This window comes from Coccidioides posadasii, chromosome 5 (genome assembly GCF_018416015.2).
Source record: "Coccidioides posadasii str. Silveira chromosome 5, complete sequence".
Lineage (NCBI taxonomy): Eukaryota > Fungi > Ascomycota > Eurotiomycetes > Onygenales > Onygenaceae > Coccidioides > Coccidioides posadasii.
In genome coordinates this window covers 605,534-632,932 of record NC_089411.1, presented here as the reverse complement: position 1 = coordinate 632,932, position 27,399 = coordinate 605,534, and the positions used below count along the sequence as shown (strand labels likewise).

Sequence of the window (27,399 nt, the reverse complement as noted above, 5' to 3'; positions counted from 1 at the left end):
AGCGCGCGAGACGGCCGACACCCGGCTTCGCTTCATCACTAGAAGTCAACCTCATATTTCTACTCCTGCTCCGCCATGTTCGTTTGACTCTGTTTTGCATTTTCACACTCCCCGCTGATCTGCCGCAGCTGGCACTTCCCATGGTTCTAAATCTCTCCTGAGTCTGCGCCCGCCACCCGCATTGCCTCCCTTGCCTCCGCCATCCGCGGTTAACTTTTAGCTACATATTAAGCTCGATGCAAAACAGAAAAATTCCCCAACTACCATTCCAATCAAGATCTGAGACATACATACAGCCTCTGGTTCTCTGCGGCTCAGCCCTATGACGTTCCCACTATCCACGTTCCTTAGCTGCAGATACAGTCACCTTTTGAGGTTATCCTCGCGTCAGGCACAGGCCTTATCTATCGCCTGCCACGCAGTTTAAATTTTTTTTTTTTTTCTCTTCGCAAAACTAAAAGACCTTCCCCCATTTGAACTCGTCCTCTCCCTTTTCTCCCTGCAACTTCTCTCCTCTTAGCCACGCGCTGCCTTGCTCCCCAATGCAACTTGGCAGCGGAACTCCGGCGGACGGCCGTCAAGCTCTGGCGGTCAAGACTCCGGCCGATGCCAAGACCGCCAATCCACCAACTCTGGCGCTGTCGACGAATCCCACTCCGCCCTTGACACCTGTTCTCGCCGACGATGCCGATGCCTCGCCCATCTCTTTCGCTGGCCTCCAGGCGTCCAGGCCTGACCTCTCGTCTGCTCTCGCCAGCCCGTCTGCGAGCCTGGCTGATGTTCCAGCCATTGCCACTCCCCTTGAATTTGAACATGACCTGGAGATACGCCGCGATTCTCGTGGCCAGACGGTTGAATTCGGCCACGGCGCATGGAGCGTTGTGTACAGCGCCGTGTGCCCGGAAGCTGCGCCAGCGTCCCCCGTGGGAAGTGAGTCGCCAGCCACGACCAACATGTCCGATCGCGTCTTCGCGGTCAAAACGCCCCTGCGGCGCGATGCGCATCACATACTGAAGGCGGAAGCCCTCCTGTTAACTCGCCTATCGAGGATACCCGGCCACGAGGACCATCTGGTCCCCTTCCACGGCTATGTCTCAGCGTCTCATTCGTTGGTGATGGATGCGTTGCCGCTGACTCTTGCGAACTACATCACCTCACAGGCTGCCGCCACCCGAGAGAACTTCTCCACGAGCACCATGTTCGAACCCGTTCTCGGCATGTCGAAGTGGCTGGGACTATCCGAGCGTCTCGTCAAGGGACTCGCCTGGCTGCACGACACCGCCCAAGTCGTCCATGGAGACATAAAGCCACAGAACATCCTGCTACGACCGCACAATCCAGCAGCACATGAAGACGCTCTGCCCCACGACCTGGTCTATGTCGACTTTACCTCGTCACACGACTTGTCTTCGTCGACTGCCGGTTCGAACAGCCACGGGCTCGGTCTGTCGGCCCTGACTCCTCCCTTCGCGGCCCCTGAGCTGCTCACGATCTCGGCCCTGACGTCATCAACCCTTGCTCCGTCGAAAGCATCAGACACCTTCTCTCTTGCCGTGACGCTACTGACAGCCGTCACCGGCGACTTGCAACTCTACCCCGGTGCAGGCAGCATGCAGTGCCTGGCCATGTCGCGGGACGGGCACCGTGTGCTTGACTTCGTGCGGAGCGGCGTCAATTGCTCGAGAGTACCCAGAAAAGGGACGGTCGAGCGCCTATTGTCTCCGGCCGTCTTGAAAGATCCCGACAGCAGGATTCACCCTGCTGCGTGGTTCGATTTGATTAAATCTGAAGCGAAGACCTTGCTGTCAGCGGCGTCATCGTGACTGCATTCTTTTTTTCCTCCCTTTTTACCCTTTTTTTTTTTTTCTTTTTTTTTTTTTTTGGTCTCGCGTACGGAAATCGTGTTGATTGACGATGATAGCGCAGTGACGATTTATGGTGGCCGGACCGACCAACTGACCTTTTTATTTAGACTTTGCCCATTAAAATATTTTGCATTTGTATAACATGCTTTATGCAGACTTTAACGTTTTATCATCAGCAGAGGTGTGATTGAGATGGTGTTGCGTTTTTCTCTCCTCCTTGTGCTTAACCACAGGTTCGTCCCTTTTTTTCCCCTTTTTACTTTTATCGTCTTTTCTTGCCACTGTACTAGAAAAGATTCATGACCTCTTCTTTTCTTTTTCTTTTCATTTCCTTTCTCTTCATTTCAATTCCCAACTTTTCTCATACAGGATACATTTGATATGACGACTCCTAGACATACTCTTTGATACCGTGTTTGCTAGAATGCTTTCAACTGTTATGTATGCCAATATCGGAAATGAATACCATTCTACATCAAGACTCGAAATTTTTTGGGTTACATGACTCGAGTTAAGATAGACGCTGCATGGCGACTTGCCGGGGTTCGTCTGTCTTCATCGCGCTTTCACAGATTGACAGGAAGCAGGGCCATCGCAGAGGGACATGGCTTCCGTCCCGCATGCATATATATATATGTGTGTGTGTGGTTGATTGCCTAGTTCCTGCCTCTGGGTTCCAGCACACTCTTTGTTCCTTTCTTCTAAGTACAAATATCTTGCAAAGACGGCACATTCGATGATGGAAACAAGCAGTTTTTCTCTTCTTCTCATCCGTTCTCTGGTGTCCTATCCTTGCCAGCACTCATCTACATTCGCTTCCCTGAAAAGAGTGTATTCTTACATCTTACTGTATCTATTTAATCAATAATATCCCTTTGTTTCTTTCCTTTCCTTTAATTTTTATTTTTTTCCCTTGCTTTCTTTTCTTTTCCTGAACGATTATCCAATCTACAAGATGGAGTCGAAGAAGACTGCTTCGTCCTGGTGCCCGTCAGGCAGAAGCAACAATAACAACTCAGACAGCACCGCCAACCAAAATGACTCAGACTTCGGGGATCAAGACAAATGCCCGGAAATTGAAAATAGCACAGTCTCTGAGCCTTCGATGTCGGGATGCGGAACACCGGCTCCTAGTTTCGCCTCTAGTCCCTCCTTGAATCTAGCGTTGAGTTCAGCTCCGAGTCCATCCTTGAGTCGAGTCTCAAGCCCAGGCTCAAGTCGATCAAGAAGTCCCAATCAGGGTGAACAGAGCCCGAATGTCGATCACGAAACGCATCGTCCGGTCGAGCCCATGATCGTGTCTTCCGACCAAGTCGGCCAACCTTCCCCTCCGAGACCGGCGGACCTGCGGCCTGAGTTCTTCATATATCGCCCTAATCTGACGCGGGTGCCGCTCATCGCGGTCGATGAGTTACCCCCTGAGATTATCCTCGGAGGACGAACGGACTGGGTGTCCAATGAGACCTTGTTGGCGGATATGGTTCCTGTTAGTAACTGGACAGTCCCATGGTCTGGGGTGTATAATGTTCAATTTGTTGCAAATGCACATGGGAGAAGCGCTGCCTATGACCATGGAGGAAGGGAATGTCAACCAGAACCAGTCCCTGTGCCAATGGTAAATGGAACGGAAGAATATGCGGCGTTAGAGGATTCGTCGAACAATTCATGGCAGGGGCTCGGGGTTTTGCTGGACACGGCATACTACGAAGAAGCCCCCCAAGAAGGATTCCCTCCTATCTATTACGATAATTATCAAGATTGGGCTGAACAATCTATGGAGGTAAATTTACCTTCGTCTTCAACACTGGCACCGCAGTTCGGGAGTCCTGGGCAGCCCGAGACAACTTATATCAAACACGATTCACCAGCAACAAGCACAATGCCAGAAACTTTGCAGGGAACCGGCGTCAGCGATCCCCTAGTCAATCAAGTTACGGAAGCTCCTATGCAAGATGATGCCGGACATGATGATTTGGGCCCTTCACGCCATCGGCGCTACTCTATGTAAGATGGACGCATGACGAATTTGCAGGGCTCAAAAAGGGGCTCTTTGGGGTGTATCTCGGGGATTGAGTGGCTCCATCTCGGGGACGTTGCCTTCAAGAAGTTTCTACCTGTTTGGATTTTCTATATCAGTGTTGCTATATATATTTATGTTCCTCCTCCTTTCTTTACATAATATTAATAGCACTCCGGCAAGATACACATCTCGCCGAGCCGCAGCACCATCCAACCCCCTGTCACTCCTTTTGCTGATGCTATTGAAACTTTCATATATTGATATTGGTTACCTGTAATAATCACTATTGTATAATCAATAGATTAAGTGGCTTTTAGAGTCTATCAAACCAAGACGCACTTTCAGTTCGCCTCCTTCATTTCTAGCCAAATAAGAAATTTCGAGTTTATGTGTTAAATGAACACGTATATTTGTACAGAACAAGATTGCAAGCACACACCGAAGCACCCTTGCACGACTCCGTCCCTGTAAATCCGCTGCAAAAAGTACAAGACAAAATATATGCAGATTCATTCAATTTTTCCGCGAGACAAACGTCGCCTCTATTCTCTGCACACCACCGCCTCCCAGCACCTTCCACAACTCCTGCGCAGTTATCATTCGCATGGGCCACCTATTCCATTCCAGCGCAATATCCCAGAGCACAGAGATAGGAAGTTCCCGCAAATACGTTCCAGACAGACAATCCTCGGCAAACGTAAGCTGGAGGTCCTTTGCGGATCTGATGGTGGAGCCTGGCGGATATGTCGCTGTGACCCTTGCGAATTTGCGCAGGGACGGGATGGCCTCGACAAGGTCTGTCACGGGGCGGCCGGGGAACAAGGGGTGAAGGAGGGAGCGGTCGACGGCGGTGGCGTTGCCGCGTGAGATGATGCGGATCAGTTGCTTGAAGAGGGAGATCATGTCGAGGTAGTCTTCGCGGGATTTGTTGGCGGATGTGTATTCTTGGAGGGTGCGGAGCATGGGCGAGGATGGGTTGGGGTGGAAGTCGATGATGCCGCAGGGGATAGGGGGTTGGAGCTCTTCCTGCTTGATGCGTAAGGGTTCGGCGACACGTCGGTCCCAGAGGAGGAGTGGGGTGTGGCAGTCTGTGGAATCGGTGTTGTTGTTGTAGGCGCGGACTTCTTGGATGTGCTGGACGGCGCGAAGTTTGGAGAGCATTGAGAGCTGGGAGAAGACCGCGTCGTACTCGGACGTGAGGGCTTCTAGTTTTGAGACGAGTTCCGGAGTGCTCACGGGATATGGTTTGCCCTTCTGCATGATGGAGCGAAGCTGGGCGTGGACATCATCGATGGCGAGCCCCTTCTCAAGGCAGTCCGCGATTATATGTGATTCTCTATTTTCAAGAAGGAGGCGCTTTCGCTGTACCATGAAAAGGCTCTCCTTCTTGGGATCCGGGAGCTTTGTGGATCCGGGATTATCTTTGGCGTTTTGTTTATACTCTTCGTACAGCTCGAGAAAGCCGTTGTGCCAATCTTGTCTGGGGCGTTTGAAATGCGGTATATCACTGGGACGTAGCGCCAATGCCTCGGGGGCCAGTTCTATTGGCTTCGGCTTTCGATCTCGCGGAGTAGTGATCCCGGCATTCTTCGCGCGAGCTGCAGTTGCTCTTGCGGATCGATCCCAGATATCACCTCCCTTGAGTGCGGCATTGTTACTCTCATTGGTGCCACCAGCAAGCTGTATGACTTCTGACGCCGTTGCATCTGCAAGCACCGCCAACCTCCGGCGCCCAAAGAGCTTTCTGGGGAGAACATTTTCAGCGTCCGCAGCAGAAAATAACGAGATCATTCGCACCAGCCCGCGCTGGTGGAAAAGTGTCTGATCAAAGCAGGACTCGAGGTGTCGGAGAAAAGTGAATATCTTCTTCGAGTAGGAGTTCCGATGGCGTGTCATATTTGCAAGGATCAGCAAGGACGGGTTGACCTGGATGCGGCCCTGCGGCCCCAAAACGCGCTTGAGCTGCTCGGGGAGGTATTCCTCGGAGAATAGGGTGGCCAGCTTCCTTTCGTCGAGCGGTTCCCACGGCAGCAATCTGTAGTTTGGGCTACGGTCGAGAAGGGGTTGTAGATGGGGTAGATAGTCTTTCTCGTTAGGTTCGAGTAGGATATGGCGTCGTGGCTTGAGGAGCTCGTTGACCTTCCTCGACCAGAGCCCGATGCCGGGATACAAGTCGATGATGTCGATTGGACCCGTGTTGTGGAACGTGGGAGCGAGTCTTTCGAGCACATCATCTTAATAAAACCAAAGAAAAAAAGAAAGAAAAATAAGAGTCAGAATACAGAGCGACAGGATACTATTTCTTTGGCATTTTGGGCTTCATGGACCACTCACCGCATAGTCTCTCGCTGTTGATGTGGATGGCATGATCCCTAGAGGCGGCGGAGAGAGAAGGGGATCGGGAATAATGCCGGACAGGCGTCCATACCAGGTGTATGGGCCTGAGCCCAAGGTACCTCCGCATCAGGAGAGGCCGTCGTTGCGTGTCGATTGAGCTACGTTGGCTGGACGCTGGATTTGTCCGTCGCGTCAAAAAAGAGAAGAACAAGCTCCCTTGGCGCCGGTGAGGTGACATCAGCGAGTGCGTGAAAAGAAAGACAACGGCCTGGACCGACAGCCATAACACAGACACAAGGACTGGCACTGGACACTGTGACCCCGAGCGAGCAGACAATGGGAATGGCCGTTCAGCGCACGGCTCATCCCCCGTCGCCGGCGCTGTTGAAACAGGTTCAGTAGATTCGATCCCCGCCCCATCGTGTGGCAGTTCACAACCTCATCGCCAAAACCTTGGGAGAGACAAGCTCGCAACTTTCCGGCGCCACAACAACCTTTAAATCCTCAGTGGTCGGGCTATTTTAAGACGGTTGTGTGTTTTGCACCTCCTCGTGCGGTTTGCCTACGGACCTAGCTACATGTCAGTTTGCTGCTCACGTCCAAACGGCAGCCATGATTCCGCCGCTCAACGTCGCGGAAATCGCTCGCCAGGCCGCAGCGTACGAGTACAGCCCCAGCACGAAGCTGCAATACTGGCTGAGGACCGCTGCGTCTTTGGTGAAAGAGGTTCGTTTCCCTCCGTAGCAACATTCCGGTTGATACTGACTGTCGTCCCATTCAGGCAGATGTCTACGAGCGCGAAGGAAACGACCAGCAGGCATACCTCCTCCTTTTCAGACATGCACAGCTCGTCCTTGTCAATCTTATTATGCACCCCCAGGCCCAGGACCCGAGTTGCCGGCGTGGCCTGGCCGAAGCGCAGCGGGAGGTGCAGAACTCGCTGAAAAGATTGGAAGTCCTGAAGCCCCGGATAAATCAGCGATACAAGCAGTATCAAGAGGCAAGAGATATTGAGTTTAGGAAGACTATAGCCGCTCAGCTGGACGACCATGCAGACCTCCTTCGTGATCGCGAGTCTCATGACCCTGCGATAGCTGGACGACCACAGCCCCTCGCTGCTGCAGAGAACAAGGACCTAGCCGTGAAACTGGCCCAAAAGGAGCTGAAACGCAGAGCAGCGGCTAAATTGGGGCACTACCTGAGCGAGAATCTTCACCCGCACAAGCAACGGAAACTGCTCGCGCCTGTTCAAGGTCAATCAACGCAGGAGCATCACGGCGTGTCCGACCAGGACGATCTTGCTAGCCGACTACAGGAAGTGCGAGCCAGAGTTGAAGGGGACCAGACTCACAGGACAAGCATCCAGGAATCTCAACCTGCGAGTTCTGAGGTTCAAACAATACTACGGCGGCCTGAGCCGAACCGTTCAGCGACAGGCTACAAGTATCCCGCTGTTCCTGCACAGAGCATCTTCACAATCACGGAAACAGTGCCGCCACTTCCAAGTAAAGGGCTGCTTCAGCCTCTGCCATTGCGGCCGCCAGCAATTCCAGCTAAAATCCCCGAACCTCCCTCCAGACCAATATCCGCTACACCTCCTTCCGCCCCGCCAGTTCCTAGTAAAGTCGCGCCTAACACCACAAGTATCACCCCTCCCGAGCCACCTCGCCAACCCGACTACATCACCCCGTCTTCATCCGACCTTCAACCGTCCACATTCACCTTCAAACCATCCTCCTACCTCGAGAATGGCAACCCGCTCCGCACAATCTTCATTTCCCCTGACCTCCGCCAACGCTTCCTCGAAATCGCCTACCCCAACACCCGTCGCAACCTTGAAACATGCGGCATCCTCTGCGGCTCCCTGATCTCCAACGCCTTTTTCATCTCCAAGCTCCTTATCCCCGAACAAGAATCCACACCAGACACCTGCGAAATGGTCAACGAAGGCGCCGTCTTCGAGTACTGTGACGCCGAGGACCTCATGGTCCTGGGCTGGATACACACGCACCCAACGCAGACCTGTTTCATGAGCTCGCGTGATCTGCACACTCAGTCCGGATACCAGGTCATGCTCGCTGAGAGTATCGCTATCGTCTGTGCGCCCAGCAGGACGCCGGACTGGGGTGTGTTTAGATTGACCGATCCACCGGGATTGAAGACCGTCCTGGCGTGTACGAAGCAGGGGCTCTTCCACCCACATGAAGAGACTGATATCTATACGGATGCATTGAGGCCGGGACATGTGTTTGAGGCAAAGGGTTTGGAGTTCGAGACAGTGGATTTGAGGAATAAAAGGTGATCCTAAATTCATTTTCATAACAATTTAAACTGCATAGATAGGTACCTCTTTTTTTTTTTCCCCTTATCTCCCCTCCCTCTCTACTAATGTTACATGCTAGAGAGCGTATTTCTATCAGCGCTTTTTATAATGGTGCTGGGAGTGCTGTCTATGTTTAAATGATTGATGAGTTATACCGAAACAGCTTTGCTATTTGTTATGTGCTTCCCCCCCCCCCCCCCCCCCCCCCCCCCCGAATTCAAAACCCTAATGATATCACAGAAGATTATTGCATTCACTGCTGATCTAAACAAATAGATTTATTGCTATATGTGTAACTGTATCTATAACTCTGTGTGTTTTTGTGTGTGTGTTGGGGAGGGGGTTTGTCTGTCTCTTCTCATAACAGCAACCAAGTATTGTGATAGCCCCCCCTTTTAACCTGTAGAAAATCGCGTATAAAACATCCACCTCCTGCCTTGTTCCTTATCACAGAGGAACCATTTGTTCCAATAACACGCACTGGTCATGAGGGCCTTTGTTTTCGCTATACAAAATACAAGCAAGCCACTCGCCATATCCTCAATCACAAACTGACTATATTGTATATCAAATAAAAAAACTTCTTGAAGATTATGCACGCAATCAATTTCACAAAGGCACACCATATTTTGCCTCATTGAGATTTTATAGGCTTAGGAGGTAAGGGAAACTGCTTCCAATGATTGCTGGCCATTGTTGCCGCACAGGCCTTTCCATATATGATCCGGATCGAACTCCTTTTCGTCTGCAACCATCCAATTAGGGCTATGGCCCATCTTGAGCCAACTGAAGTCATCTACATGGGACCAAGAATCCTTTATTGTAAAAGGAACCGGGCTTCGAAGCTACATATTACATTAGTTATTGCTCTAAGATCAGTGAAAGGTAACTTTTTGAAACAAAACTTACAAAAGGACTTGGGATATGAGTGAAGCGAATATTGTGACAATTCTCGATGATGGGAGTGCTCGAGCACCCAAGATAGACGGTGACATTATCGCAATCATGCATACGGAACTGATGGCAGGATACGGCAATCACCGAATGTCCCACACCGGTGATGTGCGCCGCTCCCGTTACTTCGCCGCACATGAGTAAACTGTCGGTAATATTCTTGACCGAAAGAGCAGCAAATGGGTATCCATCGAGTAGATCAATCACAGAGCGTGTCACTGAAGTGATAGAGATTGGAACTGATTTATGTAACGTAGGACGCGGCAGGGTGAACCGCACATTGGACTGCGAGTTCACGGATATCGGCGAAATTTCGTTCTTTGTAGACTGCCCGTTGTCTATCCCTGATGTATCCCGTGTAGTAAAAGAGGAGAGAGAGCCATCCGCGAAGCCGTTGCTTGGGCTTTCTGGACCTCCAGGATCGTTAGGCGTCAGAGCATGAAGGGGTGTTGTGTTCAGGGACGATTCCACAGATGAGTTGTCCCCAGACCGATAACCGGGGATATGGCGACGGCCTTGCGCGTCTAGTTCGGCTACATCTGCAAGAGATATCGCGGAGGGATTTTTGCGGGCAGTTTTGAAGGTGAACTTTTGTCGGGGAGCAATGGCCGCTTGGGTCTCTGCTAGCTTTTCTTGAAGAGCTTTGATCGCCTAGAAAGTGTAAGAAGCGGACCAAAAAGGAATAAAACAGAGGGATCCAGCGTGCTTCTCGGAGACATACTTCAGCATATATCCGCTGATCATACGGTGGTACGTAGCTAGAGGCGTCCTTAACTTCACTTGACAACCTCGATATCCCAGCAAGACAGTGGTCAACGGCGTCTCGGCTTTCTCCGCCGGCCGTCGAGGTATCGGCGAGACGGTCCATCTGGTCTTGCAAAGCTGGAGCACGAGTGGATTAGCGGCGAAGTACTAAGCTGCTGAAGAAATTCGTACCGGTGATCTCTTGTTGAAAGTAGCGGAAGAAGCGGTCGTTCAGCGATTGTTCCTGCTTATTCCTGGGAGCAACTTCTGAGGGCGCACCACCAGGTGCATCGTGTGTTCGTGACGCCATAGTTGTTTCGAAGAGCTCCTGGCTTTGACACGCAGAGTCTTCAAGGAACAAAGGGTCGGGGAGAGGGAATAGATGGATGAGCGGCAAGTGGGATATGATGAAATCTGCTTAAGGAAATACCCCGTGACTGCAGAACGGCGTAACCTATGAGGTAAATCTGAGCTCGTCAGAACAAGAATTTGCTTTGAAGAGCGAGGAGGATTGGAAAGGTCCACAGCCTCTGCCGTACCACGGTCGGTAGCCGACTTCAAGCGTTGCTCGTTTTTGCTGTCTGAGCAGAGCCTGATTCAGTGGTCGAGGGCTGTCGCAAGGACGAGGCCCAGGAGTTGGATTGGCGGGTGTTGAGGAGTGGCGGGACTGCCGTCCAGGAAGACATCGCGTGCTCGCCTGCCAGAGCTGCTTGGCTTTGAGCAACGTTGCGAACGACGGCGGTCGGCGATGCGCCTGCCGGGCGGGCTGCGGCTCCGGACTGCGGGGCGCGCACGGACCATGCAGAGGGGATGATCACGTGGGAGGGGCAGCTTATGTAAGTGACATGTTTTGTTTGCTCAGTTTGTGTAATATCTAGAGGGCCATCATGGAGTTTGCGATGCTTGGAATTTAAAAGTGCGCAATGGTATGAAGCAGGCAGTAATACTCGATATGTATCAATGTATATACATTCAAAAAAAAAAAAAAAAGGGAAAAAGCCCTATCCTCTTACACTTGCCGAAGCCGCTGGATTTCGATACCCGAACCTCTCGTTCAGCTGCCATGCCGTGGTTCGTACCCATTCGTTCGAGCTACCCGTCCAAGCCTGCACCATAAATTTGGCTTCCTCACTCTGTGCCACGGCCGCCACATTGAGTCCATCCAACAGCTCTGCGGCTAGCTGAATTCGAAGATTTTGAACCAGCTCACCACATGCGTCGCCGGAAAGTCGACCTAGTCGTAAAGCGCAGGCAAGCTTGTCCTTCGTGCGGACCTTGGCCATTGCCTTTTCCAGATGCCTAAAATCATCGATGAAAGATGAAGACAGGGTGCAGTTAGAAGTCAACTCGAAAACGCAACCGGCGAATGTATCATAACGATCTTGCGATGATTCTTCAAGATGCGGGAACGGAAGTAGAAGAGCCTGGATCTCCATGCAAGACGGAAGGATTGCTGGATGCCGATTGGGATCACCCAGCCAAGACTGTGTGCGAAGCCTATCCACCTCAGCCGCGATGCCTGCAAGTACCTGCCGAGCCGCCAATTCCCGGGATACGCTATTTTGTAACGAGGAAAATAGGTTGTGGATCAGGGCCCGAATTGGCGCCAGGGACAGGTGGGCTTTCCTGTCATTTCCAATATGGATTGGATTGTGGAGAACTATTTGGCATCGTTGATATACCTCATTTGCCAAATCACCTTGTGTGATGCCATCCCCCACCTTTGGAGCAATTTGACCTGCGTTGAATACCTTGCAAGTGCTGTAGTTCTCCATGAATCTGGACCAGTGTCCACCGGAGTCTGTATATTTCCAGTTGGGGTCTTGAGCGGTCAAGTTTTCCTCCACAAAAGTAACCTTGCAGCAATCCATGTAACGCAACGCCCATGCGCGGTGAAGGAGGAGATAATCTTTCTGAAGATATGGTAGCCAGTTCACGAAAACCTTGTCTTCCACCTCGTTGTCAAACGGGCCAAAGTTAGAAATCGGAATGGACGCTTCTGACAATCCAACCTTCTTGAGAAACATTCGTATCCAGCGGTTATGCTTTCTTGTGGACTCGGCCAGGAGGGGTAGGATAGTATTCTTAACATAGTCTTCACGTAGATTGTGCGGAATACTATGACGGGCTCTTTCTATGAATAGCTGAAGCAACGGTCGGTTTTCGTTGACGCTTGGAAGAGGACCACTCTTTTCAGCATTTTCCCAGTCCGCCTCGGAAAGAGTTATCCGTTCACTAGGCGCAGCTGCAGCGGTATAAAACGATGTAACTATGCCATACACTTCATCAGATAGGTTACCGTCCAAACCCGTGCTCTTGCGCAACAATTGGAATAACGCGGTGATCACAGCATCTCGCACGTCAATGTGATGGCTAGCATGAAACAGTGACTGAAGAGTATGGAGAGCAGTTTTGCTTGAGAAGAACCCGCCATCTCCAATCAGCCTCGCTAGCAGTTTGATCGTCGAGATCTTAATGTGTTCTGGTTTCTTACCCAGTTCCGTATCCGAGGGAGCAACTCGGTGTTCGATTTCATCGCAGAGGATAGCGTCGTCAAGATCTTCCTCCTCAACAAGGTCGTTCTCCGGTGTTCTCGCCAAAAATTCGAGCACCACCGACGCGAACTTGGCCAACATGCATTCTGCAACCGCAAAATCCAAACGCTGTATCAAGCCCAAGGAGACGACATCTCGATGCCATGACGACGCACCCGGCATGTGCTCGATAACGTGTAAACTAAGATCAACTGCCAGCTCTGGTTGATCGGCTTTGCCAACCAACTTGATCAAGTCGAATGCCGCTCTTTCGACAAGCCAAAGTTTACTCTTCACCTGCGGGAGCTTTTTCAGCAACGAAGCCGAAAGCTTGCAAAGCAGCTCAGCTGGTATCATGTGTCTCAGCTTGTTCAGAATACTCAACGCAGCCGTGACGGCCTCTGACTCATTTTCGATAGACGAAAGGAAGTCGTAATCCAGGTATAAAGGCGGATAACGTGGGGAACCGCTATTTTCGGGGAATGACGTAGAGAATATGCCTGAAGATTCACCTCCAAGAGTGTCCAAAAATAGCATAGCGGATACAATAATAATTTCCTTGTCCACCAAAGAAAGGTCACAAAAATTGCACTTGGGCTGCCATATATCTAGTGCGCATGGCCTCGGTTCCTCTATATCTGTAGTGGGTTCTTCAAATGTAGCGTAAAAATCATTGGTAATATGAAAGAACCAATATGTCGACAACCGGCATTCAAGCAGAGTGGCCGGACCCTCATCGTCCATCTCAATATCTGACGCAGCGTCCAAAATGGCAGGGTAAGGATTCCATTCCGACGGTTCAGAAGCAGCAGAATTCTCCAATCGAGGCAGCGCACCCAATATCAGCGGATCCAGTATTTGCACCGCTTTTCGAGGTCTTCGCTTTGCGCAAGCGTATTTTTCAAGAAGATATTGCTTGATGTGCCTGGTATACTTGCTTTGTGCGGGAAAGACGCGTGTATAATGTTCCCAAACCTGAATTATCCTCTCAGACTGTTCGACCTCTGACTTGCTTGCGCAAAATGCAGTAATCACGTAAGGTAAGCTATCCACAAACCCACCGATTCCCCGAGTGTTTCGAGGAATCGGTGAAAGAACTGTTTTGGAATTGCAAAATAATATTTCGTCAAGCCGCTTTGCCACAAATGGTGCAGAACTCTTGTCCTTAAACACCGCTGATGCCCAGTCAATAGATGGCAAAAGCGCCTGAACCGGCAAGCCCTTTGGCCAGCCAAGTTTCAACGCTGCCGATTGTGGCTGCCTAATACGTCTCTGTTTAGCCCACAACTCGTCGCGTTGGAGAGCTACTTTGTCGAGGAACCTCAAGGCATATCCTGGCGTTGGGGTGGGACAGTTCAAGTCGTCGAGAGGACCTCCCATGGCATGCCAGTGAAGCATTTCATTCCCTTCCGTGACTGCGATCGTTTCATACAGCAGTAAAACTGGGATCATAGAATCTAGCAAAACTTCAACTAGGGAATCTTTATCGGCAAGACCCAATTTGCTAAATTGGTTCACTCCATCAATTCGCATTGAAACAACCTCAGTGAGTTGGGTGCTCGGATTGCGCAAAGGATGGTTTTTGAAACTTGGCTCTTGCAAAGCTGACAATGCAACGTTGACATGATACGCAAGAACGGCGTTTGCCTCTTGTACAAGTTCCGCAAGAGCAGTAAGAGAAGTCGGCCGATGGGGTAGTTTCGTACATGATAGGAGATCTGCACTCTCCGAACCAAACAAGGAGTCAACCAAATAACGATAGACCAACTATTAACCGACAGTCAGTTTTGATTGATAGACCAAGTCAGAGAGAAGAAAGCAGGCCAATATGCGGGCTTCACTCACAGGATCGCGTAAATATCTAGAAGTCCAACGGCTGACTTCCTTGAAAAGCGGTATACTTTTACTTTCACAGGCACCTTCAATGGCTCTCATAGCCCAATCTCTTCGCATGTCGCTCTCGCGCTGGGTCTCGGCCTCCGCTTTGATCTCCTCAATAACTATGACAGGTCATTAGGGCTCCATTCCTTGCAGGTAACTTTTTCCTTTTCTTCCTTTCTTTCTTTCTTTCTTTTTTGGAATGCATAGGTAGTTTACTTACATTGAGATGTTGTCGAGCGATCATTTCCAGGTACTGGATCTGCTGCTGCCCATTTTACTTTTAACAATCCTTTCTTATACCAAGTAGGCTTAGAGCTGTCGGACGCAGAAAACAGGATGGTGTCATCCACCAGCCCCAAACTCTCGATCTGTGAGAAAAGCCATCTCGCATCTTTTGCAGGAAGAGTGTTAAAAACATTGATGCCCCAACGGAAACGACGCCAATCTTTCTCGGAAGCGGGAAGCGCGTCCAAATCGATTTGGATACCCGGAGAATGTAGAGATAAAAGTTTTATAACACCTAGCTTAGATCCCAGCGGAAAAGCTGAACCGTCGACCTTCTTTTCCAGCGTCAAAAATGTCGATGCGATATCAAGCGGGGTAAGCTTGTCCTGCGGAATAACCTGAATAAAGCGTACAAGCAGATTCTCCAAGGTTTGCTTGTGTTTAGCGTTTGGTCGAGAAGGGTGACTTCGGGTTCTTCGACGACCAAAGATGATAATGCTTGTATCAAGGTCGCCGGCCGCTTCATCTGCAAAGGCCCATAACTGCGCCAGGTGTGCAGGGAATGCATGCAACGATTGTCCCAGCCCTTCATTCCGATCCGAAGCAAAATCCGTAACTGTTTGGATTAACCGCAAGATATCATCAAATGACGCTTTTTTATCAGCAGCAGCTGTGATAGCCGTGAGAGCCCAACCAAAAACCGTAGAATTTGAGAGTGAGATGGGCTGGCTGCGGAGACAATCAACCAAGTCCAAGCAAAAGCGCAATCCCGGCGGAGCAGATTCGGAAATTTGGAAATCAGAAGTTGACCGGATAGAGTAAGGCTCGTTTGAAGAGAAGAGATTCTTCGGCAACCGGTTCACTATCTCTTGTCGAACCGATGTATCCACGGGTGTGGCACCAACCGAAATCCGCCGGAGAAGGTCCGTTCGAGGTTCAGCCAAGAGGTCAAGCCAGTTGAAGAGAGGAAAATCGGGGTCATAAGGCCGCATAAACAGTTGCAGAAGAAAAGATTCGCTGCATGCCTGAAGGAGCGGCGATACGTCGTCGGGCGCGAGACGTCTTGTCGCGGTTACACGGTCCCCTAAGACCGAGCAATTGAACGTGAGAGCTTGGGTGAGCATGTCAATATCTTCTTCAAAAGCGGGCTTCTTCCTCATCCTCTTTCCAATCATTTTCGCGAGCATTCTGGCTTGGCTGGAACCAACAGCCTGGAATACTTCGAAGAGACCCGCCGCGCCTCCAACCGCATCCCATGCGCGCTTTCTCCATCGTCTTTTGCGTAAAGTTCGACATAGAGATTTCAAACCAATATTTCGAATGCAATATGACTTTGGGTCTATAAGTAATGACTTGAGCAACGGCGGAGAACGGTGGAGCATCAACGGAAGCCAAACATTGAAGATAGTCGGTGGAATCGCTCCGCTATGTATTTGCGCAATAATATGAGCAACAATGCGTTGTTGATTTTCAATGGCCCAAGTCTCCGTGATAGTGCGGTAGTAGCTGAGAAGTTCAGCTGGGCTCATCTGAATGAGGAGCCGTGGCTCCAGCTGCGGGAGCATCTCCATCTTGTGGTTGAGTCTTCTGCTTCGGACGTAAGAAAGCTCCCACAATATTATTCGACAGATTCAGACTCTAGGAGCCTTAGAGCCTCAGAATGCCTGATTGACTGGCTTCAAATGTCGTGCATCTGGGGGCCATCTTTCAGAATTTATTTGCCAGACGTGGTACGATCTTGAAGGGGGCTGGCGAAGCCGAGGAGGTGTCCAACAGGAATGTGACACAACCCCCAGAGCTATGCGTCACTTTCTGGGGAAAATAAGACTTTAGGCCAGGGTCTGGGTGCATTCCAGATCAAGGTGAAAAAAACTCTTAAGCTGAAGCATGCGGGATCGTTTGCGGTGGAAGGGTGGGCGAAGGAGCGTTAACCAGCCTAGTCCCGCTTGGCCCTGGAAAGTTTCCACATCGCGAGAGGGAGTTATTACTCATTCTCGAAGTTCTTCAACCTGATATCCCTTTCGATTGGACAAATAGCCGTCTCGTACGCGTCTTCTCTGGAAGATTTCGAGGACCCTTGGGACAGGATTAGCTGCCTGGCTCGGGTTTTCCACGGTGCTGGCAGCCGGCTGCTGAACTGCTTCAGACTGCTGGAGTAACACCGACTTGCCTCGCACCAACAGAAGACACATGTGTGATTAGCGAGGGGTTTCCACATTTTCGGAGCCACAAGCTTTGCCCTTACTCCATCGCTCTGTTCGATCATGTTTCAACTCCTAGATTCATGGACATGAGAGGGACAAGGAATGGTGGACAGCCTTACGCGCTTCTAGGCAGCAGACGTTGAAGTCATATCTACTCGAACTGAATTCCCTTTTGAGGGAGGATTTTGCTTCTCGAAAATGTCCTCTCTACGCCTTTTCACACAGCATTCGCGAATCAGACTTCTGGTCGGGCCGTCAGAAACCGGGAAATCTTCGTCTGCCAACAAGCTTGCTGATGCTAATACGAAAGTTGAGCATGCTCTACAAGCAACAAAGGGCATGATTTTCTATTGTGACTAGGTAAGTAATTTCAGGGTATTAACGATCCCTACGGAGTACTCCGTACAGAGTATAAAATCCACGATATCTTATTTGAGATTCGGATAGCTCTGTAATTCAACAAAAACTATGGAGAATAAACAAAACTATGAGCTCCCCCTTTGTTTTTAACGATCACAGCAACTCTCGTTTCCTATTATCCTCGATTCCACTGTTTTGCATCTCCCCAATTCTCGATCACTAACCCGGAACTACCCGGGTTTTCATACCCAGCCGCCAGTTGTCTCTCAAAGCTCACGTCGCGCAAACGCTCAGCTTCTCTCGGTGTAAGACGGAGATAAATCTCCACTCCGATAAGATGAAGAAAGAAGGAAATCCAACCAGCGCTACCAAAGCTCAAATCTAGCGCCGCGCCTTTCTGCGCGACATCGTCGGCAAGAAGACTCGCTTCGATTGGCGTGAAGGTCGAGCTCATATTTTGGGAAGTAGCAGATGCGCAAATCGGATATCGTTGTGCCAGCACTTCTGCTACATCAGTAAAGGACTCCCGCTGCTCGTATGTAAACCGGATTTGTTCGCAAGACCACACGTCATGTCGGGAAGGCTGTATGCGACTAACGACCACGGCTAAAATCACGAGGATGAGTCTGATGGTCACAATGCACCCCATATAAAACATAGCGCGCAACATCCAAGCTCGATGCTGCTCGATCTGTAATCGACGAATGTTGTACCAGGCCATACCGACACTGATCGTGCAAGCAGCGACGAGCATAACGGTGAATGATTGGACATCCAATCCTCCACCAAATGTATGCGGCATAATCATAAGCGCACTAGCATTCGAAACCATAAATAGGATATAGATAATGTATCCATTTATGCGATGAAACGTGACCCATCGTCGCCGGATTACCGGGGTGAACTGGAAAACCACAAGAATCGCACAGGGCAAGATGGTAGCCAGATGGAGAACAATTCCAACTCGACCCCGACCCGTATGTGCGTAATACCATTCGCCTGGTGCTGATTCTTTTGCGTAGGTGTCGAGGTGAAGGTACTGAAGGCGCGCAAAAGTGAATCCAAGAAGGGCACCGCCAAAAACGAACCAAAGAATGAAGTTATAGAGTTTCGAATACCCTACAATTTTGGCTGCATTCCGAAAGCATTGTTTAGCGATAGGAGCCATTCTTTCTCGGTGAATCGCTGTCGACGTTGGATCGTGAGGGCCATGTTTTTCTCGTCCAAAATGGCCGCTCGTGCTTTTAAACGGTCAAAAATCGGTAGGCGGGGAGACCTAGGAGTACGTGTGTGCTGACGCAGATATCGTAAATCTCATGGAGACTTCTCGCTTTGCAAGCTCAATATCCTACTGGCCTCAGGTCTAGCAAACACCCAGTCGTTTGGCTGTCAGCGACCGTTCGTGCAGTTGGCAATGATGTACTTCCGCTTGCCAAGAAAGAAAGTTGCTGCCTGGGCTCATGCTTGAAGAATCTGACAAGTCGTCAAGGGAATAGTTAAAAAATCCAAAAGCGCATCGTAATCTCTCGTATTGATTGTCGCCGCAGCCATTTTCCTGAGAAGAATGGGGCCTTTCCAATAGCCATGCACACGCTTGGTAGCATAGGCACTGGGTTTCGGGAGAGATCGACCGTCAATTTTTCGTTAAAATGATATCGTAAAAGAATCGACAAGTTCCCAATAAACCAAACAAAGAGGCTTGCATTGTCCGGAGCATGGGCAACACTATTCCCGATGAGATGGTTTCCAAGGCGACCATTCCTCAATGACAACGGACACCCTTCCAAGTGATAGAACCATCTGCCTTGTAACTAGTATAGCTTGTTTGGACGCCAGAATAGAGATAAATCTGGGATCGGATCGATATGAACAGGAGTTTGTTGGGTTTGACTGAGCACACGTCGGGGATAATGAAAAAGCGAGGATGACGACGGCGCGTTGCCAGCTGGAGAGCTTGGTAATCCATACCCAGGGCTAATATTGCTATGCCGGTGCACATATGGGTATGGGTCGGAAGGGCCTTTGGGTTCCTCGAGAGTGTTCAACATTTTGGGAGTACATTTTCCAGCCAACGCCGGTCCACCGAACGCTCTAAAATCCAGGGGTAGCAAAGTATCTCTATCCGTATCCGCTAAATCGAGCAACGCGCGTCCTGAGAAAGTTGTCAGGTTGGGATCTTCGTTCTGTGCATTCAAGTCGCCGTGGTCGAGTCTCGTATCAGGAACGACATTTATTTGGGCCATCCACGTCCCGGACGCTGATGGACTATACGACTTACGTTCCAGGGTGCCTTTCCGATCAGGACGCGAGTACCCATGTCGGATTCCTCCGGGGCACTTTTCAGTGAGTCCAATAGAGAATTTCGGATACTCATGCTTCGGAGTGGACGCTCCTCTATCATGACTGTCAAATAGAAATGTAGGCTCATTATGGCAAAGGAAAAGATCTTGGTGGGAGGCCAGACCTGGGGGCTCTTTTTCCACCTCTAGCCCCTTTAAACTCCGCACAGTCCTCGCAAACCGGTCCTTGGGGCAGGCGGTTCCCGTTATAGAATTTTCTCCTTGACAATAAATGCCCTGGTACCCACTGGGGATAATTCCCGGTTTGTCAGGGTAGTCGTCGGTTTTGGTTTGTACTTGATCTGCTTCCGAAATATATCTATCACCTTGTTTTGATATGGGGGCGGAGGAAAGATGTCGGCTTGCTAACGATTGCAATTCCTCTAATGTGTAGATTTGTGAACCGGATGATGCTGGCATCTCGTACGGCTGGCCTAAGTAGGCGTTTTTGAAAACCATGTCATAGACTTTCGATATAATGCACGGATCATGTCCAGAATCATCTTCGGCGGATGATAATTTCGTCCAAAAATCCTGTCGGGAAGCCACATCTCGGGCAGAAATTTGATGTGTGGTACCGTGTAGTTCATCACCCCCAGTTTTGATGTCACTCTTCGGGCTATCCTTAGCATTAGTGTCGGACCAAGTATAATAAGTTGTGGACCGCCTTGCCCGCTTCACGCTGTGTGAATCTTTCGTTTCCAAACCATGGCATAAATCTCCTAGCGGCGCAGGTGAATCATCCTTAGAGACACTGGCTTGTTTAGCGAAATTTGATACGTCTCCGCATTTCAAAGGTTCTGGCCTTTGCTGCAGAATAGCGGAAGAACAACTTTTAGCAGCCTTTCCCGTGGACTGCGGGCGAGAGAAATATTCTGATATCTCAACAATTGGGGGCCTGATCGATGCGTTACCTTTGCTTTCATCAACAGTGTTAAGGGGCTGGTGCTGCCTGCGATGACGAGATAAAAATCTCATCTCTGAAAATGCAAGGTCGGGTACTGCTAAGAATGATTAGCATATAAGTAGGTATAGAGATACTTTCAATATGTAAACTCACGTTCGCATCGTCTTACTGGTGAAGAAGCACGTCCGCGTGCAAACAATCCCATATCAAAGCTTGAGCCAAGCTTTTAGGGGAATAATTAGTATTTTCAGTAACTGGGCCCTTTTGGGGGGATGACGCCCTACCGTGATGCGCTGTTGCGACACATTCGGTGCAACAAACTGATCCTCAAGAAGTTTCTTTCCGCGTTTACACTTCGTCTTTTCGGGTCTGCTGGACGTGGTGTTTTCAGCAAATTTAGCTGCCTTGTGGGTTTTTGCTGCATCTTTGGGATCGTATCGATCTTTTCGCGTTTTTCTTCTAGGCTTCTTCTCGTATGTCTTTTCAGGGAGAGGTAGCTCGATAGTATCGCCGACGGCCGTCCTTGTGGGACTGTGTTGACCCGGGCTGTGCGGAGCGGGAAAAGCAAAACGCTGGAACGTGAACAAATTGTTAGTGTTGGAGTGTTACGATCGTGATGCATTGCTATAAATTTGTAGAAATGAAAGTTGTTTCCGCTAACCTGAGTTTCTCTTGAGTGAGATCTTGTCTCGCCGAGTCGCGTAGTGTTCCCTGAATGTAGGTACGAGGTGAGTTTCTGGGAATAAAATAGGGGTGGGAGCATTGGAAATTGACCTCGGCCACCCCGCAATGTCATATCATCCGACTGTCTAGCTGGAACGTGGCATTCCAAGGCATGTGAGGACTGATACGGGTTCGGATGTATCGCAGCGTAGGATTCAACAGGAGGAACACCATCCAAGGGATCGACCTGCGACAGCCACTGGACAACGCTTTTCCGTCGCGAAACGCCAGGTTCCGGCATAGCTGGTGTTTACCGGTCAGCGCCTGTGGGAACCGTCTGGTTACGTCGAGAAGAGCAGTGAACGCAAGACACGCCGGCGGACTCACAGCAGGTTGCCGTGAAGATGGCGGCGGCAGTGTCCTGACACGCCGTTGCCATTTCCAAAAAGGGCAAGTCACACGCGCGGGCAGAGGGAAGCCGGACGACGGTGCCCGGGACGACAGCACGACCACCCAACTCACTTCGCCATCCGGCCGGCATCGCCCTCGGGAGACCACCGGGGAGCAGCTGTGAAGCACATGAGACTGGCCGCGGGCCTGCATGCTGACACACGCATTCCAAGCCAGCAGATATGATGCTCACCTTGAACATGTAGCATGGGCCGTGCCGGTCCAGCACACATTCAACAGGGCTGACATAATTCCAATGGAGCCAGGCGACGTTTGAGAGTAGGCCCGTAGGGCCATGGCGGCTAAAGCGATCGAACAGCCGTTAACCTTGTTCAGGATAAGCTATGCTATGGGATTGCGGAGGCAAAAAGGGCGAGCCAACAATATCTTCTGCTTGCTGCAGAATGTTGGTTAATCCGAAACCGGGGTGACAACCGATCAACCCAATGTGCGATCTCCGGGATCCACCCAGAGAGGCGACCTCAAAGATCTGGAAGATCTGGTGGATCCGCGTTTTATTTTTTATTTTTTTGAGACTGAACACGCGATGCTGTCACAACAAACAAATTTCAAGTTCATTGACCTGTAGCCAGCATCGAGGCATTTCCAACAACCACTATAAGACCCAATGACAGTATGCAGGAGAAAAAAGAAATAACTCCGGGCTCCGGGCTCCGTGGGCACCAACGGCGTAAGTACCAAGGGGGTCGTTTGTGCTGCTGGCATTTGCATCCCCCAAGAGAAGAACTAGCAAAACAAAGCCCTTCCTGAACAGTATACGGGAGCCTATTTGCACCACCGGAACAGACCACTACGCTTGTTAGAAGGCCCTAACCGAAAAGAATTGCACCGCTTCAAAAAGCATGCGTGGCTGGCCAGCTCGTACATTATTCTTATCCTTTGAGGAGAATCCGTGAAAATTCTATCGAACCATCGACTTATATTTTACGATCTGAGATGCCCAAGCTGCGGGACAAGCTCCCTCGCTCGACGAATAAACGCCCTTTGAAGTATGTGGTAGCGCATGTGGTCGAGGCGGGCTGAAGAGCCTGGCGTACGGAGCAGAAGAGGTACGAACCGCGGAACCAATCAGTCAACACGGGCTTTCTGGGACCTTTCCTCTTTTCCATGGGTCAGCTCAAAGAAAGAGGCCACTTCCCTCTCCCGCTGGGACGCATGCATCACGCCCTTTTATCCAAACATCGACGGAGAAATATCACCATGGCTGCCCTGCGAGTTCTGGCTGACATACATAACTCATACCATACTGTCGATCGTCCGTGTCCAGACCCTGATCCTGGCCATCCGTGCTCCATCAGCATCGTTGCAACAGACTTCATCAATTCCGTCAGATGGCACAGCATCCGAGCCAGTCCAGTTCGAATCGACCCGGCTCTGTGATGTGACTGGCTTAGCATCCCTTGCCGCGAGGAAATTAACGCACCAGCTAATGGTTTTCTGTCCAGTGGGAAAATCGGAAAACATACGGAGTGCCGAGATTCGTCAACACCAGCAGCTAGTGCCCACACTTTTCCCATCACTAGCCCCAGAGCTGTTAGCCGACTCTTCCCACCAACGGCCGGCCGGGGGCGACGAGGGCTGGGATAGCGTAGTGCTGTCGCATAAATGAAGCGGAAGTGCATTCACCTGCGGGTATTCGAAGCAGGCTTCTCTGCTGTCGCAGCCAAGGATTGCCTTTCTTGTTCTGCTGAGTCTGCTTGTCATGTTGCTTTCCGTCGTCTCATCAGGCACCCTTCGCAGTGTGCTTGAAAAATATTCAAAGGTTTTCAACTTTGTCAGTTGAAATTATTTTTTATTTTTTCTCATATTTTACTTTTTCTCGTCTACTCTCGCACCACTTGGATTTATTTTCCTGTTGGATGCAGGGCCTTTAAAACCATCCGCTGACCCCTCCATCTTGAGAATCGGCTGCTTCCACCACTCTTGCTCCCCAGCCAGTGTCTGCCTTGCGACTATTACTCAGAGCCGGCATATTCAAATTAGCATCCAGAGTGCACATAGAATCATTGCCAGAAAAAGTTAGATCACTTGATTCCTTTTTGACATGTTCTCTCCCCCACTTTGATGTGAATCTTGTGCTGGACATTCTTCCTGTTTTGTCCTGAGTGCGCAGAGTCATACCTATTCGGTGCAGCCTGTATATCGCTCCCGGCAACAACTGTTTTGCTTTGTTACGTGTGAAACATTCATGCTTGCGTCCTGAAAAACATTACGATCATAAATTTACCACCACATCTTGGTGTTCCTTCAGCCCAGATCAACCTTTTGACTCTCAATTTATTTTTCTGGTTCCAAGCTAACAGCATACTCCTTTGCTTCTAAAGTTATTTCTATCACTTGCTACTATTCGATTCATCAAATCTATCCTATTTGGTGTCATCATGTCCAAATTGTTCATTGGGTTAGTTTTTCAATTCCATCTCGGCCTTCTGCGCACCCTCGCGTCAGTACTAACCTAATAATTCAACTTCCTAAGAGGCCTAGCATGGCATACCACGGATGAAACCCTACGTCAGGGCTTCTCCAAGTTTGGAAGCATCGAGGAGGCTGTTAGTTATTATATGATCCTGGGCTGCTCGTTCAATTCGAAGCGGTGAAAGCGATTTGAGTGTCTTATTCTAAACTGAAATAGATCGTCGTGAAGGATCGCGATACCAACCGCAGCCGGGGATTTGGATTTGTTCGTTTTGCCAGTGAGGGCGAGGCGGAAGCCGCTATGAACGAGATGAACAACCAGGAGTACGTTAAAACCTCCCTCATTTTCTCATTCAAAAAGCAGCTATCTTCTTCGTAAACCATTTCTGGGCAGCATTAAAAGTTGATCGATGCAGGTTTGATGGTCGCACCATTCGCGTTGACAAGGCTGCTGATCGCCCGTCTGGCCCGCGCAATGACGGCTTTAACCGCAGCAACTACAGCCGTTTCGAAGGCGGTGGAGCAGGTGGTTACAATCGAGGTGGTTATGGTGAGCTTTCTTCCTCATAGTTATAGCACCTTATCAGAAAAGTCGATCCTAGCTGATGCACGTGTTTGATGAAGGTGGCAACAATGGAGGTGGCTATGACCAGCGTCAGGGTGGTACTGGAGGAGGTAGGATTTTTATTTTCGCTTTTCTAATCTTCACCAAGAGATTGTCACTCGCAAAACTGACCAGTCTCTTTTTGGAATTTATAGGATGGGGCGGCTATCAACAGAACTGGTCCAACCAAAACCAGGGCGGATCTGCTGCCTGAGCCGTAAGTTGGGCGATTAGAGGCCGAAGCGAGTCTTGCTTCTCACTTTTTCCAAGTCCTATTCGCATATGATGAACCCTGGCTGCATTTCTTATGTCCTTTTGTTGGTGAGCTGACATTGAGGAGGGATGTACGAAAGTTCCAAGGCATTGGGATAGCATCTTGATAGCTTCTCTAACGATTTGCTCTCTAATTTCTCTTCCTTATTTTCGATTCTTAATGACTGACATGCTAGGTCCTCTTGTCCAAATTGTGGTTACTCGAATACACGGCCTGATATTGTCTGTCCATTCCCTTTTTTGTCTTGCTTGATTCTCTTCTCCAGATTTACGAGGGCTGGCGATACGATGAACATTCCTTTTGCTTTCCTATTTGTAGTCGTTCGTTTTGGTTTGTTCTTTGATTTTGACCCGGCAAAAAGTCCAGCTCCCGAATTTTTGTCACTATTTTCCTTTTGTTGAAATTGCTACTACTTGCTTCTCATTTTCTACTCTATTGGTGTATGTACGCATGTACGCAAACAAGGGTGATGAGGGAATGCTGCTTGGTGGTCGAATTTCAGATCCTTTCGGCTTCTGCTCTGGATATAGTTTCGTTAGCTCTACTCTAAATAAATCTTCAATAACTGCTTGGTAAACCTATGAACTTGTATGTAGACCAAGTCTAATATCTAATAAGGGGGAAATAAACACAGCTTAGCCTGGACAAATCGCAATCACTTCATCATGCTTTCCGCTCAACATGTTCATCCACCTCTTCCATCGCCTCGTCTTCCCTATATTCCGCTTCTGGGATAGTGATTTTCTCCACGTCAATCTCACTCTGGCTCTTTCTGCCCTCGCGAACACCCTCCAACGCTCTAACCCTTCGCACTAAATCCGTAACATGGGCGTCGGCGTAGCCCAGTCCGATGCCTTCAAGGGCTTTCTCTAGAAGATACAAGTACTCTTTATTCTCGCCACTCTGACCACGACTTTTAGCAATCACACCCGCCACAGAGGACGGATCGCGATCTGTCGGGTTTCGGAGGAACTGAGAATTTGTTGGAAGGCCGATGTAAACCATGCAGAGGAATGGTGGAGATGAGTTCGATGGATCGGGCGCGTCGGGCTCGCCCTCCTGGGTTGAAGGCGTGTACGGATGGAAAGGGGTGTAGTGGACGCTGTAGCCGTTTATTTCACGGTGATCGAGATAGGCGTTGACCTCCTCGGCGTGGGAGGCGGGAATGTGGTACGCTGCACCCCAAACCAACGATTCGTTGGAGTTTGGCTGTACATCTTGATGCTGTGTGGGTTGAGGATAAGCTGGTTTTGTTGCCTGTAAATGGGATACAAGCCAAAAAAAAAAAAAAAAAAAAAAAAGAGGGAAAAAAAGAAAAAAAGTTGTGAGAGCGACCCTTTATTCCCAAATGAAAGACGGGAGACAAAGAACCCAGGGAGTACTAACAGGATCGGACAAAGTCTCCCAAAAGGAGCGCTCTATGACTGTGACCACACGGCCATTGGATTCAGGGGTGCCACGGTGATCCGCGCTGGGTATTAGAATTACGAATTAGCACTGAAAGGTGTCCATTTCCATTCAGCCGATCCATGTTGATTAGGGGATGCAACGCGTATTGACGGCTGAAAGGTCCCGGAATCCGACGGTATTTTCAACAAAACGGGACGTGGTTGGGAACAAGAAAAATGTCACTTTCAGGTCCAGAGGAACTGTGCTCCATACCTTGCCTTGACAAGGGAAAATTACGGGAGACGATAAAAATTAGCTTCCCTTAACCACGACAACCCGCGTTGGCTGAATGCTATGGTGTGCCTGGGCGTGTGAAGTTGGGCAGTTGGTTGACACAGGACATACCTGCCAGAATCGCCGAACATAGCCTTTGATATAGCCTGGAAGACGCCGGTCTAAACTCCAATCAATTAGCACCAGCAGGAACCTCAAGAGCATACCGAGTACGGAGTAATGGAGCGTCTCATTGCATATCTTCTCGAAACTCAAACCAGCGTTGTGGCTTGTTACATCTCGGGGAGGCCACGGCTTAATGCTCTCCGTGTATCTCATGAAATTCGCAAATATGAGAAAAATAAAATGTAAAGTGGAACCCAATATGGAGTAATGGCTCCTCATCGGTATACATAATTTTCGGGTGCCTCATCTGATGTATTGAAACATACCATAATGCGGAGGCGGTTTCCATATCAAACTCCTGTTCATCAATGCATTAGCGGTACTCGCACAGACCTCCTTAAACAGGAAAAAGCAATGAAGCACCGGGACGGAGCCCAGACTCAACATCGAGCGGCAGATAACTAGTTGCAAACACTCACGCACCCATATCC

The 27,399-nt window shown here is 49.8% G+C and overlaps 9 protein-coding genes across 9 annotated transcripts; 3 read left to right on the top strand and 6 right to left on the bottom strand.

Annotated features, from left to right (window-relative positions):
* Nucleotides 1-322: 322 nt before the first annotated feature.
* Nucleotides 323-3,873, top strand: D8B26_008179 (uncharacterized protein; the record flags this gene model as incomplete). The annotated part of the gene is made up of 3 exons (XM_003067961.2): nt 323-327; nt 521-1,819; nt 2,889-3,873. 3 exons carry the CDS (start codon nt 323-325, stop codon nt 3,871-3,873), a joined length of 2,289 nt encoding a protein of 762 aa, XP_003068007.2.
* A 318-nt stretch (nt 3,874-4,191) lies between these two features.
* D8B26_008178 (uncharacterized protein) lies at nt 4,192-6,451 on the bottom strand. The gene is made up of 2 exons (XM_003067958.2): nt 6,220-6,451; nt 4,192-6,119 (listed from the first exon to the last, which is right to left on the bottom strand). Exons 1-2 carry the CDS (start codon nt 6,347-6,349, stop codon nt 4,399-4,401), a joined length of 1,851 nt encoding a protein of 616 aa, XP_003068004.2. The 5' UTR covers nt 6,350-6,451; the 3' UTR covers nt 4,192-4,398.
* A 383-nt stretch (nt 6,452-6,834) lies between these two features.
* D8B26_008177 (uncharacterized protein) lies at nt 6,835-8,740 on the top strand (the record flags this gene model as incomplete). Its single annotated transcript, XM_003067959.2, has 2 exons — nt 6,835-6,948; nt 7,004-8,740. 2 exons carry the CDS (start codon nt 6,835-6,837, stop codon nt 8,522-8,524), a joined length of 1,635 nt encoding a protein of 544 aa, XP_003068005.2. The 3' UTR covers nt 8,525-8,740.
* A 388-nt stretch (nt 8,741-9,128) lies between these two features.
* On the bottom strand, nt 9,129-10,943 carry D8B26_008176 (uncharacterized protein). The gene is made up of 5 exons (XM_003067957.2): nt 10,783-10,943; nt 10,436-10,710; nt 10,221-10,381; nt 9,455-10,150; nt 9,129-9,390 (listed from the first exon to the last, which is right to left on the bottom strand). Exons 2-5 carry the CDS (start codon nt 10,551-10,553, stop codon nt 9,199-9,201), a joined length of 1,167 nt encoding a protein of 388 aa, XP_003068003.1. The 5' UTR covers nt 10,554-10,710; nt 10,783-10,943; the 3' UTR covers nt 9,129-9,198.
* A 283-nt stretch (nt 10,944-11,226) lies between these two features.
* D8B26_008175 (uncharacterized protein) lies at nt 11,227-16,521 on the bottom strand. The gene is made up of 3 exons (XM_003067956.2): nt 14,879-16,521; nt 14,623-14,777; nt 11,227-14,544 (listed from the first exon to the last, which is right to left on the bottom strand). The coding sequence occupies exons 1-3, from the start codon at nt 16,452-16,454 to the stop codon at nt 11,245-11,247; spliced, it is 5,031 nt and encodes a 1,676-aa protein (XP_003068002.2). The 5' UTR covers nt 16,455-16,521; the 3' UTR covers nt 11,227-11,244.
* Nucleotides 16,522-17,503: 982 nt separating this feature from the next.
* On the bottom strand, nt 17,504-18,615 carry D8B26_008174 (uncharacterized protein; the record flags this gene model as incomplete). Its single annotated transcript, XM_003067955.2, has 1 exon — nt 17,504-18,615. One exon carries the CDS (start codon nt 18,613-18,615, stop codon nt 17,623-17,625), a length of 993 nt encoding a protein of 330 aa, XP_003068001.1. The 3' UTR covers nt 17,504-17,622.
* Nucleotides 18,616-19,258: 643 nt separating this feature from the next.
* Nucleotides 19,259-22,008, bottom strand: D8B26_008173 (uncharacterized protein; the record flags this gene model as incomplete). The annotated part of the gene is made up of 7 exons (XM_066125774.1): nt 19,259-20,787; nt 20,847-20,916; nt 20,978-21,265; nt 21,355-21,404; nt 21,468-21,659; nt 21,744-21,924; nt 22,000-22,008. The coding sequence occupies 7 exons, from the start codon at nt 22,006-22,008 to the stop codon at nt 19,259-19,261; spliced, it is 2,319 nt and encodes a 772-aa protein (XP_065981858.1).
* Nucleotides 22,009-23,653: 1,645 nt separating this feature from the next.
* D8B26_008172 (uncharacterized protein) lies at nt 23,654-26,428 on the top strand. The gene is made up of 7 exons (XM_003067953.2): nt 23,654-23,845; nt 24,152-24,228; nt 24,304-24,376; nt 24,460-24,566; nt 24,659-24,792; nt 24,867-24,917; nt 25,002-26,428. The coding sequence occupies exons 2-7, from the start codon at nt 24,209-24,211 to the stop codon at nt 25,058-25,060; spliced, it is 444 nt and encodes a 147-aa protein (XP_003067999.2). The 5' UTR covers nt 23,654-23,845; nt 24,152-24,208; the 3' UTR covers nt 25,061-26,428.
* D8B26_008171 (uncharacterized protein) lies at nt 25,688-27,237 on the bottom strand (the record flags this gene model as incomplete). The annotated part of the gene is made up of 4 exons (XM_066125773.1): nt 25,688-26,344; nt 26,507-26,591; nt 26,915-26,964; nt 27,235-27,237. 4 exons carry the CDS (start codon nt 27,235-27,237, stop codon nt 25,784-25,786), a joined length of 699 nt encoding a protein of 232 aa, XP_065981857.1. The 3' UTR covers nt 25,688-25,783.
* Nucleotides 27,238-27,399: the final 162 nt, after the last annotated feature.